Source organism: Vulpes vulpes, chromosome 14 (assembly GCF_048418805.1).
Source record: "Vulpes vulpes isolate BD-2025 chromosome 14, VulVul3, whole genome shotgun sequence".
In the NCBI taxonomy this organism is placed as follows: Eukaryota; Metazoa; Chordata; class Mammalia; order Carnivora; family Canidae; genus Vulpes; species Vulpes vulpes.
Window position 1 is genome coordinate 724,724 of NC_132793.1, and position 14,547 is coordinate 739,270.

A 14,547-nucleotide genomic window follows, 5' to 3' on the forward strand; every position below is an offset into this window, starting at 1 on the left:
ACCACAGCCTCGGTCAGTTGTCAGATGGGAGAAAGGCCCCTCGTCAGCAGTGGACGGCGACCCGGAGATGGGGCTCGGTGCCAGGTAGGCTCCGGTGGACAAGGAGACCCATGCGACACCGCGAGCCGAGCCAGGGGCACAGCTGGGACACCGCCACGGCACAGCGCGGAGCCGGCAGGGACGGGGCGGCCACAACCCACCCGACAGAAACGCAGCCCTTCCCCGGACACCGAGTGGGCTGAGGAGCCCCCCCTGCCGCCAGGGGCCCCCAGGCCGGGCTCAGAGGCCGGGTGCTCCCCCCCAACGCCTCACTTTCACGTCCCGGTCCCGCAGCCGTCTGGGGCACCCTGGGGGCGCTGCCTCGGCTCCGAGGAGCACGGCTCGGTGCAACCACAGACAAGGGCCCAGGGGTAGGGGACAGCGCAGGACAGCGGCACGGGCAGGGAAGCGGGAGGACCCTGCGCATGTCCCTCACGCGGGAAGGCCAAGGCCGGCCTGGAACAAGCCTGGACCCGCCTCAGGACACGTGCCTCACACAGGACACTGCACGGGCTGCGCTGCGGCCACTCGGGAGGGTTTATTAGAGGACGTACGGGAACGATGGTGCGGCCCGCCTCCCGCGGGGGCAGCCCCTGCCCTCCGCGTCGCCCCGGCCAGATTTCTGCGGGCTGCCCGGGAGCCACGGGAGAGCCGGGACCCGGACCGTGGGCAGCACGTGGCCTTGCAGGGCGGGCGCCCACCCGAGCCAGCAGCACCACCCCCGCGCCCACCCGAGGTGCTGTCTTGGCGCCACGGCTGGTTTCTGGGGTCACACAAGGAGGCATGAGGGCAGAGTGCACACACAGGCCGCTGCTGGCACCGGGGCGTGGCGCGCCTACCAGTCCTGGTTGTCCCAGCCCTCGTCAACCGGCACGGCCGGCGGCGCAGCCTTCTTGGCGGTCTTGGCTCTGCCCTCCCCGCCGCCCCCCCATGCCTCCCCGAGGTCGCTGTGGTCGCTGTTCTTATTGTTGGACGCGGAGCCCGAGCCCCACACATCCCAGCTGTCCGAGCTCCTCTTCTCGGCCGAGGCGTCCGCGCACGTCCAGCTGTCGCTGCTCGGGGACCTGTGGCCCTTGGCAGGGTCCGTGCTCCCGAAGCTCTCCCAGAAGCTCTGGTCCATGGTGCGGTTCTGGAGGTGGTCCCCACCACTGTTCTGGTAGCTCTGGCCCTCCAGGGGCCTGGGGGAGACAGGAGGACGCTGAACGACAGCCCGAGCCACCAGGCCGTCCCTCGGGGTCCCGCCCCCAGGCCACGATGCCCACAGGAGCACAGGGCCTGGGAGACGCTGTGTGCACGGAGCCCGCCGGAAGCATCTGGGTGGGCCTCCTGCCAGTCAGGCCCGGCTCCATCAGTCCCACCCCAAAAGGAGCGTGTTGTGAAGGAAAAGGTACAAGACTGGTTTTCCGCGGCGACTAACGGAACAGCGCAGCCCTGAGCACGCTGTGGAGCCTGATGGGCCCCGCTGAGCAGTGGCCCCCACCACGGCCAGCTCCTACCCCCTACCCTGCAGCTGGAGTAGGGGGGCCCTAGCCAGATCGGGGTTCCAGCACACAGGTGTGGACAGTGAGGGCGGGGACGGGGTTGCTGCGGGGCCCCTGCCGGCCCCACCAGCCCAAGATGGGAGACAGTGGGATCAGTGCTGGCCCCTCTCGTCTCCAGGCCCGAGCGGCAGCCGTAGCCACAAGGTCAGTATCTCTAGGGTTCTGGGAGCCGCCCCTGGGGGTGACAGGCCTGTCGGCCAGCGGGGATGCAAAATGCCTCTCAGAGACCTTGTAGGAAGGAACCCAGGGCACGAGGGCGGGGATGGGGGACCAGCATACCTATCCGTGTCCTCCGCTCTCCCAGAAAAAAAGGTGGTGACGTCTCGCCATCCCCTACTGCCGACCCCCTGGACCTGGAAGGGGACGGGAGGTGGCTGCTCAGGGTGGGTCCTCACAATGCACACACGGTCCCGCTCAAGGTCCCGGCAAAGCTTAGAGACCCAAGCAGCATGGCCGGGCTCAGGCCCGAGGCCTTCGTATGCTCCTCCCGACAGGAACGGTGCAGGGGACGCCCGGTGTGCACACGGTGGTGGTGGCAGGAGGCCCTAGTGCTCAGCTCGAGGAAACAGCATGCAAGCAAAGCCCCTGCAGCAGGCTGGGGAGGGGGGGCCATGCACACCCCAACCCATCTAGAAGACGGCGAGGCCCCGGCCCATCAGATGGCACTCACCGGGGCAGGGCAGCGGCGGCACAACGAAGGCAGAAGGAAAAGAAGCAACAGTTAGCAGACCTGACAGGGCCCCCCACCAAGCTGTGTCCACATTCCTCGGGCAGCGGCACCGGAGCGCTCTGCTGAGCCGCCTCACTGCCCAGCGGGCACCTGGCGGGCATCCAGGCTGCGGGAGCGTGCGGGGCGCGGAGGGCCCTCCTGCTCTCGGCCCGGGCGCCCCGGAATGTGGAGACTGGCTTCCAGCTGCGCCCAAGCGCCAGGGTCTGCCCTACCTTGGACGCCAACTGAGAGACCCCACTGGACACATCATCAAAAATCTTTCCCTCTTTCACCTGCGTGGGTTAAAACACTGCCATCAGCCCAGGGGCACAGAGCCCATCGTCGCCGTCTCTGACCAAGGACAGTGCACGCCGGAAAGAGCCGTGGCGGCAGCTGCGTGCAACGTCTCCCCCGGGCAGCCCCCTCCCCACGCGTGAAGGGGCCAGGGCCGCCGACCGTGCCCAGGCTGCTGTAACGCGGCGTCCTCCTGGGGGGCCTCTGGGTCAGCCACAATGTCCTGCGGACAGGTCGGCACCACCCCCGGGGCCCCAGCCTGCTGGGGGGGCTCCCTGGCCGTCAGCCACCTCTGCACTGCCCACCCAGCCCACCCTGAGGAATGGAGCACAAGGCTGGGCCTCACGGAGCCCAGGGATGGGGGCCCAATGGACGGAGTTGGGACTGCTGGACAAAGCCCCCCAGCACCCGCTGCTCCCCTGGAATGAGGGCCTCAGGGGGCGGGGGGCAGACAAGGGACACCGGGCATCAGGGGCGTTACCTTCTCCTGTGCAGGTTTGAGAACGTTCTCGTTCAGGCTGTGGCCCAGCTCCGAAGCCTGTTTGATGAGAGGGAAGTCAGGTGAGCTCAGGCAGCGTGTCACCCAGGACACCGGTCGGCACAGTGGCCACGAGCCCAGCACCCAGGATGCCCCCACCCCACTGTCATGGCAGCCGCGGCGCCGGAGGCAGTCGCGCGGAAGTGGCCCCAGGCACTGTGGCGGTGGGGCAGCCAGAGACCACTGCCCCAGGCCTCCGCGCTCTGGAGGGAAGAGGCCCAGAGTGGCAGCAAGGCCTCGGGAGTCCGTCCCACCCAGCGGCCACCTGTGGGTCTTCCCATCAGAGCCACGCAGTCCCATCCCCAGGATGGCCCACGTGCTGCAGCAGGTCACATGCTACCCCTCAGCTGGAGTGCAGGCAGGTGCACCTCTGGTCACTGGATGAGGTTGAAGCCCACCTGCCCTCCAGCGGCCACCTGACCCAGAAGGAAGAGGACAGAGCCAGAGGATGAGCCAAGGTGGGTGGGGCGGCAGCAGGACGATGGGGCAGCTAAGAGGGAGAGCACCAAGCAGCAGCAGCCTCGAGGCACAGGGCAAGCACACAGCGTCAGCACCTCAAGGCTGCGATGACACCCCCTCTGCGTACTTAGCAGGAAGTGATGAGGTCATGAAATGAAAATCCTGCCAAGCAGCTCCCAGCACCCCAACAGGAGCAGTGCCCCCGGCCCCGGCCCCAGCAGGTTGGTGAGAAGCTCCGAGGGCGAGCACACGTAAGCGAGGACACACACAGGCCACGGTCCAGGAATGCTCAGGGCAAAGCACGTGGGCAGCACAGAGAACGGGGGAGGCATGCACGAGAACGGACGTGGCGCCTTACCAGCTCGGGCTGCTGCTTGGTGCCCCAAAACTTTACCCAGATAGCAAGGGAGCGGGTTGGGGCGGGGGGGGGGGAGAGGGAGAGAGTGAGAGGCAGAGTGCGCACGAGCAACAAGGAAGCACCTCCAGACACCTTAATCAGCCTCACGTTCTGGTGGCGTCACCCCAGCGGGCGTCCTCAAGAGTGCCCTCGGTGCCCACCTACTGCCACCGACCCTCGCTGCTTTCTACTCTGAGGTACAACTTCCAGAACCACGTGAGCAAGTCAGGAACCCCAAACGGGGGCGCACCACGCACGGAGAGCGACTGCCCTCCCTCCTGGGACAGCCTGCAGGGCTGCTGCCTCCGGCCCGAGTCCTAACCCCCACACCGGGGGACAGGCAGTCCAGCGCCCTGGCATCACCTGGGGACTGCAGGGCCACCAACCAAGATTGAAAAAGAAAAAGACAAACACCAACCACCCCAAACCACCACTCACAGTGAGAAACTAACGGGAACCGAGGTATTTCCGCAGAACCCAGACCCACCGCCCCAAGGAGGGGCTGCCCCACGGCCCACGGCCCTCGGCCCTACCAGGCTTCCCTCCCGCCGCGGGCAGGAACCACACAGGAGCCGTCTGGCCGGCCGGATGCCCAGGCAAGGATGGACAGGGGACCCTGGCCTTGCCCCGCAGGCCCCGAAAGACGCAGCCTCCCACCCCACCTGCTAAACCCGCAGGCGCCGGGGCACAAGTCTGTGAGCACAGGCCTGAGCTGCAGAAACGTCCCCTCTCCAAGCACAGGGCCCGACGACGGCAGCCCGGGCAGCGTCCAGACGCCAACCAGACGGCACACTAGAAATTTTAGCAACACAAAACGCAGAAGCTTCCTTTGTTACCTTCTGACTTGCTTGAGATCCGAATTTGGTGGCCTGGAAAGAGACACAGGGTTTCCAGCTCGTCTGTCCTGACGCCCGGCCCCAGGCTGCGCTTCCCACCCTCGACAAACGCCCGGTCCAGGCCTGTCCCGTCAGCCACACCCCCGGGCGCCCAGCAAAGCTGCCCGCTAGGCCAGGCCCCGAGGGAGGGAGGCCGTTGGGAGGGGCAAGCCCGCAGCACACAGGCCGGGGGGAGCAGGCCCATGGCAGGGGCGGCACCCCCCAGCCCCGGCATCTATGGGTGTTCCTGAGGCCCAGGCCGTGCACCTACTTGGCGCCCAGTGCGGCCCTGTCCCACAGCTCCCGCAGCACAGCACCCCCACCCCCAACCACGTTCACGACAAAGAAGGAAAAGGCCCGGCCAGGCGTTCCAGCTGGAAGGCACCTGGACCTCCCGGCTATAGCCCTCCAGAGGCCACGAGCCAAAGCTGCGGTGCCACAGGGCCTGCTGCTCCTCAAGGCTCCTCCCGGGCCGTACAGGGGAGGATGCAGGGCACATGCACCCACGGGCAGCACAAGCAGTGTCCGTGGGGCCTTCGTCCCAGCCCAGGACCAGCCCTCTGGCTCCTGCGGGTCACGCGACGGCAGGCACCATCTGGCCCACGGTCTCCTGGCCCTCGGAACATTCCTGTCCCGGTTCTGCGTGCCAGGCAGCCCCTTGACCCTGCCCTGGGCTCTCCGTTCTCCAGGGCACCTTCCTTACCAAGGCCACACCTGCCAGACCCCCCAGTACCCCCAGGGTGATGGCCCCAAAAGGTTTCTAGCCTGTTCCTTTCTAAGCCCAAGACCACTGTCCACCTGCGTCTCCTGACAAAGTCCCCAACCCTCCCGTGCTCGGGCGGAGGAGCAGGCAGGGCTGGCGGGACCCCTCTGCCCGCAGGGCTCACAAGGGGCGGTGCCTTGGCACGGCACCCCTTCCAGAGCCGGCCTGCCTCTGCACACAGCTCACCCTGATGGGCGGGCGGGTGCCTGCTGCTAAAGCAGCCAACAGCGGGCCCTGAGACTGGCCGTGGCCTCGGGGACCCGAGAGCACGTCTGGGGGCCGGGAACGCCCCCCACTCCTCGTGGAGTGCCCTCCAGACCCCAGACAGCACCGCCTGTGAGGGGCCGGCGGGCGGAGCGCTGGGGCGGGTACTCACACCCTCCTTAGCGGCCGAAGCAAACTTGCTCGCTCCGGTGGTAAAACTGCTCCAGCCCTGCAAGGAAGCAAGAGGGGCCACGTCGAGGTTCCACGGCGGTGGCCCAGCAGGCTGTCGGCCATGCCACCCACGGCCCAGCACAGAGCCGATGGACTCTGCACCCAGCTCCGCAGGGAGGCCACTTCCGGGAGGCCCTGTGCATGGCTGCAGCCCCGCTTCCCAGGAGGAGCGGGCATTCCTGCCGCAGCGCTGCGCACCCAACCCCGACCCCCCTGTGCCAGGCTGGTGGGCAGAGCGCTGGGATCCATGTGCCCAGTGCGCTCGTGGGAGAGCAGGGCCCGGCAGGTGCCCCGATTTGGATGATGCGCCTGCGGACTGGAAACGCTTCCCCTAACAGCAGCTACACCCGCTGGGACCAGAAGGAAGGCGGCGAGCCAGTCGCACAGACAACCTCACTGAGGGAGGGGAGGCGTGCGTGGATGGTGGGGCTGCGGGGCGCGGGGTGCAGGGCAGGGGACGGTCCTCACCGAGCACAGGGACGACACGGCGCTGCTGAGAAAGTCCTCTTCCCTCTTCGGGGGCGGCACCGTGTTCCCGAACCCCACATAGCGGTTCTCCTGGGCCCTGACAGGAACACGAAAGGCAGCACCCTGCTGCCCAAGGGGCTCGAGGCAGGAGGCGCCCAGACCCGGGAAGGATGGGGTCCGCAGCGAGGCGGGCACACAGGGCAGGCTCTCCTCTGCTCCCCGGAGAAGACCCTCCTGCTGCATTTGGGCAGGGAGCCCGGCGCGACCCGGCAGCCCGCTAGTGCAAGAAGCGTCAAATGACTTCCTCGGACAGCCCCGGGGACAAACACGCGTCCACAGGTCAGCTGGCTTCCAAGAAGGAAAAGCATTCTTTTTCCCTCAACTGAGGTTTTCCCTCCACTCACACTCTTCAGACCTGGGCTAGCCTTGGGATGCCACAGTCAGCGGCTCACGGCCTGCACGCAGGACCCCAGCCCCGAGGGACCCAGAGTCCCCGAGCCACCAAGCCCCCCGCTGCCCACGCCTCACCCCTGATAGGAGCCAAGGTCGTCGTTAAGCCAGTCTTCAAAAGCCTTGTCTGAGGACGAGGTCGAGTTCTGCAGGTGGCCAGAAGCTCTGAGAGGGAGGATCAAAGGGCACTGAGGTCAACGGAGGACAGGCACGCGCAGGGACCGTGCGGCGCTCCAGGACGTGCTGTCACGTCCCCCAGCACGGAGCACCTAAGGCCAGCTGGCCTCCACCTCCGAAAGGCGGCTCACTGGCCGCGGCGGACAACAGCAAGCGGACACACTCCGGCCCAGAGAGGACCCCACGGGCCCCTGACCGCTGCTCCAGGCCTGCCCATGCTGGCGGGGGGCAGCACAGAGGCTGGAGAGCCTGGTGCTGAAGCAGGCATGTCAGCAGTGGCCCACCGAGCTCCCACGAGATGCACGGTGCGGGCGTGGGGTGGGGGTCCCTGGGCGCCCATGGTGCAAACACGGAGCCTTCCCTGACCGGTCACTGCAGATCACCAGCCTGACACTTGAGAGGACGCAGGACGTCTGCCGTGGGGATCGACCTGTCCACACCACGCCTGCGCTCCGGAGGCTGGGTAGTGCTCGGGAGGACAAAGGATGGAACCACCACCCAGCAGGGACGTTTCCTACAGAAACTTGCGGTCATGGGTTCGAATCTGAAAGCACTGTCCCAACGGCTATGGAGAAGTGCGGAGCTGCCCCCTTGGCCCTAGACACAGCTTATGGGGCGCTTTTACTGAAAACCCCTATCGCTAAGACAACCTATGAAGCTGTTTTCCCACTGACTCCTGGGAGTAGCTCACAACGGGAGCCATTCCCACAACAGCACGGGGGCCCCAAGCTACGGCTAAGATCGGGGCTGGGCCCAGAACAGCCAGGACCCGGAGAGGCCAGAGAAGTAGCTACCGGTGAGCAGCGGACGGCAGTGTCTTGGGCTGGGGTGGGGTCCAGTTCTGGGCAGGCGAGGACTCCAGACACCATTCTCTGCCCTCAGCCAGGGTGGCTACCTGCCAGGGGACACAGGGATTTGAAAGCCGGGACCGTCAGGACTGGTCGGCGATGTCACCCACTCTAGCCCATCCTGCTCGCTGTCCTTCCAGGCTCAGCGGGCACAGGCCGGGGTCTCTGTCACATGTCAACACGGGGACAGGGACTCGGTACGGAGGGGCCGGCACACGATGCTCCCCCCGAGGGCAGGGAGAAAGGCCCATCCTCTCCCCGGCTAACTACATGCCGCCTGCCTCCCCCGGGGTGGGACAAGACAGCCCACACGTCCTGTCTGTGCACGGCAGTCCCAGAAGACTGTGCGTGGCCCCCGCAGGCGTGTCAGAGCCCACAGGAGGACGCCAGCTCCCAGAACCACCCAAGCTGCCAATGGGCGGAGCCTCAGCACCACTGGCTGGCCGGTCCCTACCTTGTCCCTGAAGAGGGCCGCGGCCTTGCTGTTGTACTTGTCCTGCAGGGACCAGCAGGGGTCATAGTCCTCCTGAGACTCCAGGAACTCCCGGAATTTCGCATTCCCTCCAGCTTTCATCTTCTCAAGCTCCACGTCCTTCCACTTGTCCATGGTCACCGAGCGCACGAAGCTAGAAACCAGAGCGCCAACCTACTTATCAGCACTGGGTGCCCAGCAGCCCCCACCCCAGCCAGGTCATGAACCTGACGCATGAGCTTCCCGTGACAGAAGCCCCTGGCCGTGACACCTCCGAGGGCAGAGCTGGCAAGGCAGCACGTGTTACCCCGTCACCCTGCACCCCACAGCAGGCCCTGACCGCGGCTCAGGATCCCTGCGGAGCCCAAAAGGCACGAGGGGCAGGGCACTGACCTGAGGTGCACGCCAAGCCCGCGGTGCTTCCCCGAGCACTCCAGGCAGATCCAGATGCCGTAGGTCACACTCACCCACTGAGGGTTGAATGCACCACACTCAAAACACACCTGCAGGAAGAGCCACATGCAACTCACCCAGGCATTTGGGGCAGGACCCAGAGAACTTGGGGAACAAGTTGCCCCAGAGACCCAACAGGTGGCCCCAAGAAGGAGCAGAGGAGAGGCTGGCCCAAGCCTAACAGCAGCAGGGAGAGCTCTGAGGCTACAAGCAACTTCTGGGAGGTTTGCTAAACCTCAAAGCATCAAAGCAAAGCGGAGACGCTTACGTTGTTTTCATCTTGCACCCTGACTTCTTTCAGGACTTTCCTGGTTCTTGGGCTGGCCATGATGCTGCAGGGAAGAAAAACAAAATTTTAAAACTTACAAGTAGGTTACTTTACAAGAAAACCCATTGGTGCAAAAACACGACAACACACAGCTTCAGAGAAATCCCACTAAGCTGCTGGAAGCTATGGGGTAATGTCACTGCTTACTACAGGCAGCATCAGGGAACTACTCATGGGACGATTCTGTCCTTTACACGCTGAAGAAAAACCCAGAGCAGTCTGGATGTTTCCAGGCCAAACACAATGTAATTACCGAGAATAACGTAATTGTCGGTGTCCGCTTTGCCTAACCGTCGTGAACCGCCAACACTACAGAATTTACAAAATGTCCCTCCACCTTGTGACGCAGCCCACAGCAAGGGCCGACCTCTACATAACATACAGACTGGCTGCTAAACCGGGCGCCCACCCGAAGGGCCAACGTATCAGACTCGGGCCAGCAACCTTCGAGGACAGGGAACCCCAGGTTCTCTGCGCGCGGTACCTTCCTTCCCCTCCCCAGCCTGTGGCGTGGGGCCGAAGTGCTCCCCGTGACCAGGAGGTGTGCAGAGGTTGGCCTGCGGGAGGGTGTACAGGTGGGTCCTCCATGGGGCCCCCGTGGAGGGTGGAGTGACCGACAGCATGACCACAGCAGGGCACACCTGCCACCATGCCTCACAAGGACACGCTGGGGCACAAGAGCCACGTAACTCAGGCTGAAGACAAAAACCATTTCTCTTTATAAATCTCCCAGCTCCGGCAAAACCCAAGTTCAAGCCACAGCGCACTGAACTCATGACCAGGAAAACCGACGTAGATTCAAGCTGGAGAACGCGCACGGGAGCAGGCAGGGTGCTGGACGCAGAGCGACCCCACGGTCCTGCACGCACCACCTGGCCCTGCGCCTCAGGCCACCTCTCCCACCACCAACGCACAACTGTGCGGGGGCCTCTCTGAAGCTCGCCCTTCTCTCACTTGTGAAGGCGCCTGTGAGCTGTTGCCCTAATTCACGGCAGCACGCACCCGCCGGGGACCCCACCAGCACCCTGGAAGTGGCACGGATCCGACACCCACGCGGCTGCTGGACGTTTCACGCAGCCGCTCTGCTGCCCGGCTGCACAGCCAGCCTCCCCGCTGACGGCGGAGCTGGAGCTTTCCACGGACACGCAGCCTCAACAAGCCAGGAGATCCTGCGCCGTCCCTCACCCGTCATCTCAGTCTGCGGGAACAAGTCACGGGTGGCAGCCCTGACTGCACAGCCACGCTTTCTAAACCTAGACGGTCGGGACTCCCGTGGTCGTCAGCGCCCACCCGGAAGCCAGCTGAAGACGACAGACGCGGTTATCTTCCCATAACTGACACCGAGACCCGAGGCGCAGCTCCGACTCCTCTGCACTCCGCGGTTTTCCGTGCTACGCAGACCGCCTACCGACGCCGAGGGCACACTCCCGAGTACGGTGCCTGGCCGGCCTCCTTTAAGTGAACGACTTTCGTCGCCGCCGCACACGAGCTGCACGGGGGCGTCCCCAGGTACACCCACACTTGGGGCCATCCTGCCGGGTCTGAACACACAAAGCCCTCTGCACACGTCCGTCTCATGGCGACCACCGGAGAGCCCTCTGCGGGCTGCTGCGCGGGGCTGGCACGCGGACCTGCCCCATCGGGTCTCCATGCCCAGCCCCTGGTCTGTCCAGAGAATCGTGCCTTTCCTCAGACGTTCACATCCTGGTCGAAGGGGGCACCAAGCAAACGAGAGCCAGAACTGGGTTGAATGTGCCCTGAATTTCTAATTGTGTAAAATAAAATCAGGCAGAGCCAAAGTCTGCAGAACTAGCGGCAGGTGACCTATGAACAGGAAATGACCTGGATTGAAAATGAACGAGAGTGACCAGTTTTGATGGGCGTGACCTTCAACTCCCTGAAACGCTAACTTGGATACGTGAAATGCGTCCTAATGTTCAAAACCGTAAACATGGTTTATCTCGAAAAACCATCCAAGGATTCTTTAGTGCCTGAAACCAAGGTGGTAAAAGGTGGCTCCCTGCAAGTGGCCGTAACTTCAGGGAACGCTGACCAAGTGAGGTCACTTCCTCCCGTCCGCCCTGTAAGCAGCTGCAGAACCTGGTCCTGGGGTTGGGACTCTGTCTGCATCCGAGATTCAAAGGGATGACCGGGGGGCACCGCTGGGTCCCAGGATGACGGGGATGACCAGTGGGCTGGGTCCCAGGATGACTTGGGGGCACTGCTTGGTCCCTGGGATGACCAACGGGCACCGCTGGGTCCCCAGGGATGTCCGGTGGGCTGGGTCCCAGGATGACCAGGGGCACCGCCGAGTCCCAGGATGACCGGGGGCACCGCTGGGTCCCAGGATGACCGGGGGCACCGCTGGGTCCCAGGATGACCGGGAGGCACCGCTGGGTCCCAGGATGACCAGGGGGCACCACCGAGTCCCAGGATGACCAGGGGCACCGCTGGGTCCCCAGGATGACTAGTGGGCTGGGTCCCAGGATGACCAGGGGGCACCGCCGAGTCCCAGGATGACCGGGGGCACCGCTGGGTCCCCAGGATGACTAGTGGGCTGGGTCCCAGGATGACCAGGGGGCACCACCGAGTCCCAGGATGACCAGGGGCACCGCTGGGTCCCAGAATGACCGGGGGCACCGCTGGGTCCCCAGGATGACTGATGGGCTGGGTCCCAGGATGACCAGGGGGCACCACCGAGTCCCAGGATGACCAGGGGGCACCGCCGAGTCCCAGGATGACCAGGGGGCACCGCCGAGTCCCAGGATGACCAGGGGGCACCGCCGAGTCCCAGGATGACCAGGGGGCACCGCCGAGTCCCAGGATGACCAGGGGGCACCGCCGAGTCCCAGGATGACCAGGGGGCACCGCCGAGTCCCAGGATGACCAGGGGGCACCGCCGAGTCCCAGGATGACCAGGGGGCACCGCCGAGTCCCAGGATGACCAGGGGGCACCGCCGAGTCCCAGGATGACCGGGGGCACCGCTGGGTCCCAGGATGACCGGGGGCACCGCTGGGTCCCCAGGATGACTGGTAGGCTGGGTCCCAGGATGCGGGGGTGGGGGCACCCCCGTGTCCTGGGATGACCGGGGGCACCGCTCGGTCCCTGGGATGACCAGCGGGCTGGGTCCCAGGATGACCGGGGGCACCGCCGGGTCCCGGGGCTCCTCCCAGAGACCGCCCGAAGCACTCAGCACAGCCGCTGTCCGAGCACCGAGCACCGAGCACCGAGCACCGGGCACCGAGCACCGAGGCGGAGGCCCCGCGGCCCGGGCACGGCGCGCAGGAGCGTGGGGCCGGCCCTCCGCTGTCGCTGCAGCCTCCGGCGGGGCGCGCACCCCACGGGGCCCGGGGAGGACCGCCCGGCCCCTCCCGCCCGGGGTCGTCCGCGCGCGGGGCGAGCAGCGCGGGTCCCCGGGCCGCCTCCCCGCACCCGCCGGGCGGAGGAGCCTGGGCTCCGGCCCCGGGGCCGTCCGTGCGCGAGCGGGGCCGGGCGGGCTGCGGGGGCGCTCCCGGGCGGGGGCGAAGGGCCGCGCGCCTACCGGGGGGTCCGGGCTCGATCCCGCGCGCCGGGGTCCGCCGGGTCCGTCGGGTCCGCGGTCGGGCGCGCCGCAGGCTGCTCCGGGGACGCGCGCCCGCCGCCCGCCCCGCCGCCACCCGCTTCCGGCTACGTTGCGCCTCGCGGGGCATCACGGGAAGCCGGGGGAGGGGCGGGGAGGGGCGGGACTTCCGCCTCCGTCCCCGGGGCAGCGCGGCCCCGCCCCCGTCGCCATGGGAACGCGGGGGCGGCGTCGCGGACCGCGGGGCTGGAGCGGGGCTCGGGGCGGGGCTCAGGGGCCGGCGGGGGCCGCGGGAGGCCCGCCCACAGCGGCGGACACGGAAGCGCAGCGGGAGGTGCCGCGGGAGCAGGACGGCCGCAGGCAGGGGGGACCCGCCTGGGAGGGACCGAGCCCCGGGCCGTGCCCGGACCCGCCGAGACCCCCGCCCTTGGGGCCGCCGTGGGGGCGGGGGCGGGGCCCGGGCCGCGAGGCCCCGAGCGGCGGAGCCGGTTAGAAGAGCTGGTCCCGGGACGAGGGGACCCGCAAATGATTTTCGGTTTGCTTTGCACTCGGTGCTTTTTTGTTGATTTTGGAAGGATCACGTGTAACGTTTTTTCAGATTTTTTTAAAAAATCTTTATTTATTTATGATAGTCACAGAGAGGGAGAGAGAGAGAGGCAGAGACACAGGCAGAGGGAGAAGCAGGCTCCATGCACCGAGAGCCCGACCGGGGACTCGATCCCGGGTCTCCAGGATCACGCCCTGGGCCAAAGGCAGGCGCCAAAGGCTGCGCCACCCAGGGATCCCACGTGTAACGTTTTTATTAAGGTGTAAGTACAGTCTGTGACATGTCCAGCGCCATGACCTGACGGATGCACGCCCCGGGCGGCCACCGCCAGCAGGTCACCATGAGGGACCGCTGGGTCGCAGCAGCCACCGCAGGCGTTAGGTCCTCACCTCTTAGCTCCGCTAGTGTAGGCATCTGTAAATAAACAGTGTGTCCTCCCAGTGGCTCGCTCCGCTGGCTTAACCAAGACCCCCTGGCTGCGGGGTCCGTCCCAGGCCTGGCACAGAAGGGCCACCTACCGTGTCGTCCACTCAGCCGGTGTTCGGGGACTCATCCGTGTTGCAGTGGCCGCCGCCGCTCCTTTGCATCGCTGAACAGTATTCCGCTGAGTGCAGTCCCCTCGTTTGTCCATTCACCTGCTGGACACTGGAGTCACTTTTAAGTTTTCCATGTTACGAATAAAGATGCTCTGAAATTCGCCTACCAGCTTTTTTGAGGGCATATTTTCGATTCTTCTCGTGTAGTCCCCTAGAAGGAAAATTGCTGGGAGATGGGTGGGTGTCCTTTGAACTTTACACAAAGTTGCCAGTCTTCCGGGTGTGGGGTGTGTGTGTGTGTGTGTGTGTGTGTACCATTTATTTTTCCACCCACAGTAAGACAGTTGCTCCACCGCAGCCTCTGTGGGCCCACAGTGGGGTCGCAGCATCTCCCTTGGTTGTTGGGTGACAGCTGCCCCAGTGCTCATCCTTCCAGCACTCCCCGCCTGCCTGTGCCGGCTTGAGCATCAGCACCCTCCTGCCGCCAGAGGAAACCCTCAGGAAGGAGCCAGAAGCACTCACGGGAATGACAGGCACACCAGTGTCTACACAGTGGCAATACGAGACTGGATTTCAGCACAAGAGCCTGGGGTCAGCAGTGTTGCCTCCCCAGGTTCAGACAGTGAGAGCCGTGTGCTGCATTTACAGTGGGCCTCCT

General features: G+C 65.6%; 1 protein-coding gene across 4 annotated transcripts; it reads right to left on the reverse strand.

The window, feature by feature from the left end:
- Positions 1-558: 558 nt before the first annotated feature.
- Positions 559-12,911, reverse strand: ARFGAP1 (ARF GTPase activating protein 1). Of its 4 annotated transcripts, XM_072735386.1 has the most exons (14): positions 12,789-12,911; positions 9,187-9,250; positions 8,859-8,968; positions 8,448-8,619; positions 7,940-8,040; positions 7,047-7,133; positions 6,519-6,615; positions 5,992-6,048; positions 4,814-4,846; positions 3,939-3,968; positions 3,065-3,121; positions 2,523-2,582; positions 1,860-1,933; positions 559-1,217 (listed from the first exon to the last, which is right to left on the reverse strand). In XM_072735386.1, exons 2-14 carry the CDS (start codon positions 9,244-9,246, stop codon positions 875-877), a joined length of 1,281 nt encoding a protein of 426 aa, XP_072591487.1. In that variant the 5' UTR covers positions 9,247-9,250; positions 12,789-12,911; the 3' UTR covers positions 559-874. The 4 variants fall into 4 exon arrangements, with proteins under 4 accessions (XP_072591487.1, XP_072591488.1, XP_072591489.1 ...); XM_072735387.1 differs by lacking the exon at positions 3,939-3,968; XM_072735388.1 differs by lacking the exon at positions 2,523-2,582 and having other exon boundaries at positions 1,860-1,927.
- Between the last annotated feature and the right edge of the window lie 1,636 nt (positions 12,912-14,547).

Coding starts and splice junctions, on each gene's coding strand:
- ARFGAP1 (XM_072735386.1), bottom strand. CDS start 9,246: ATGGCCAGCCCAAGAACCAGGAAAGTCCTGAAAGAAGTCAGGGTGCAA. Junction 8,041..8,447: donor CGGCCCTCTTCAGGGACAAG/GTAGGGACCGGC, acceptor GTCCCCTGGCAG/GTAGCCACCCTGGCTGAGGG. Junction 1,934..2,522: donor TCTCTCAGTTGGCGTCCAAG/GTAGGGCAGACC, acceptor GTCCCCTTCCAG/GTCCAGGGGGTCGGCAGTAG.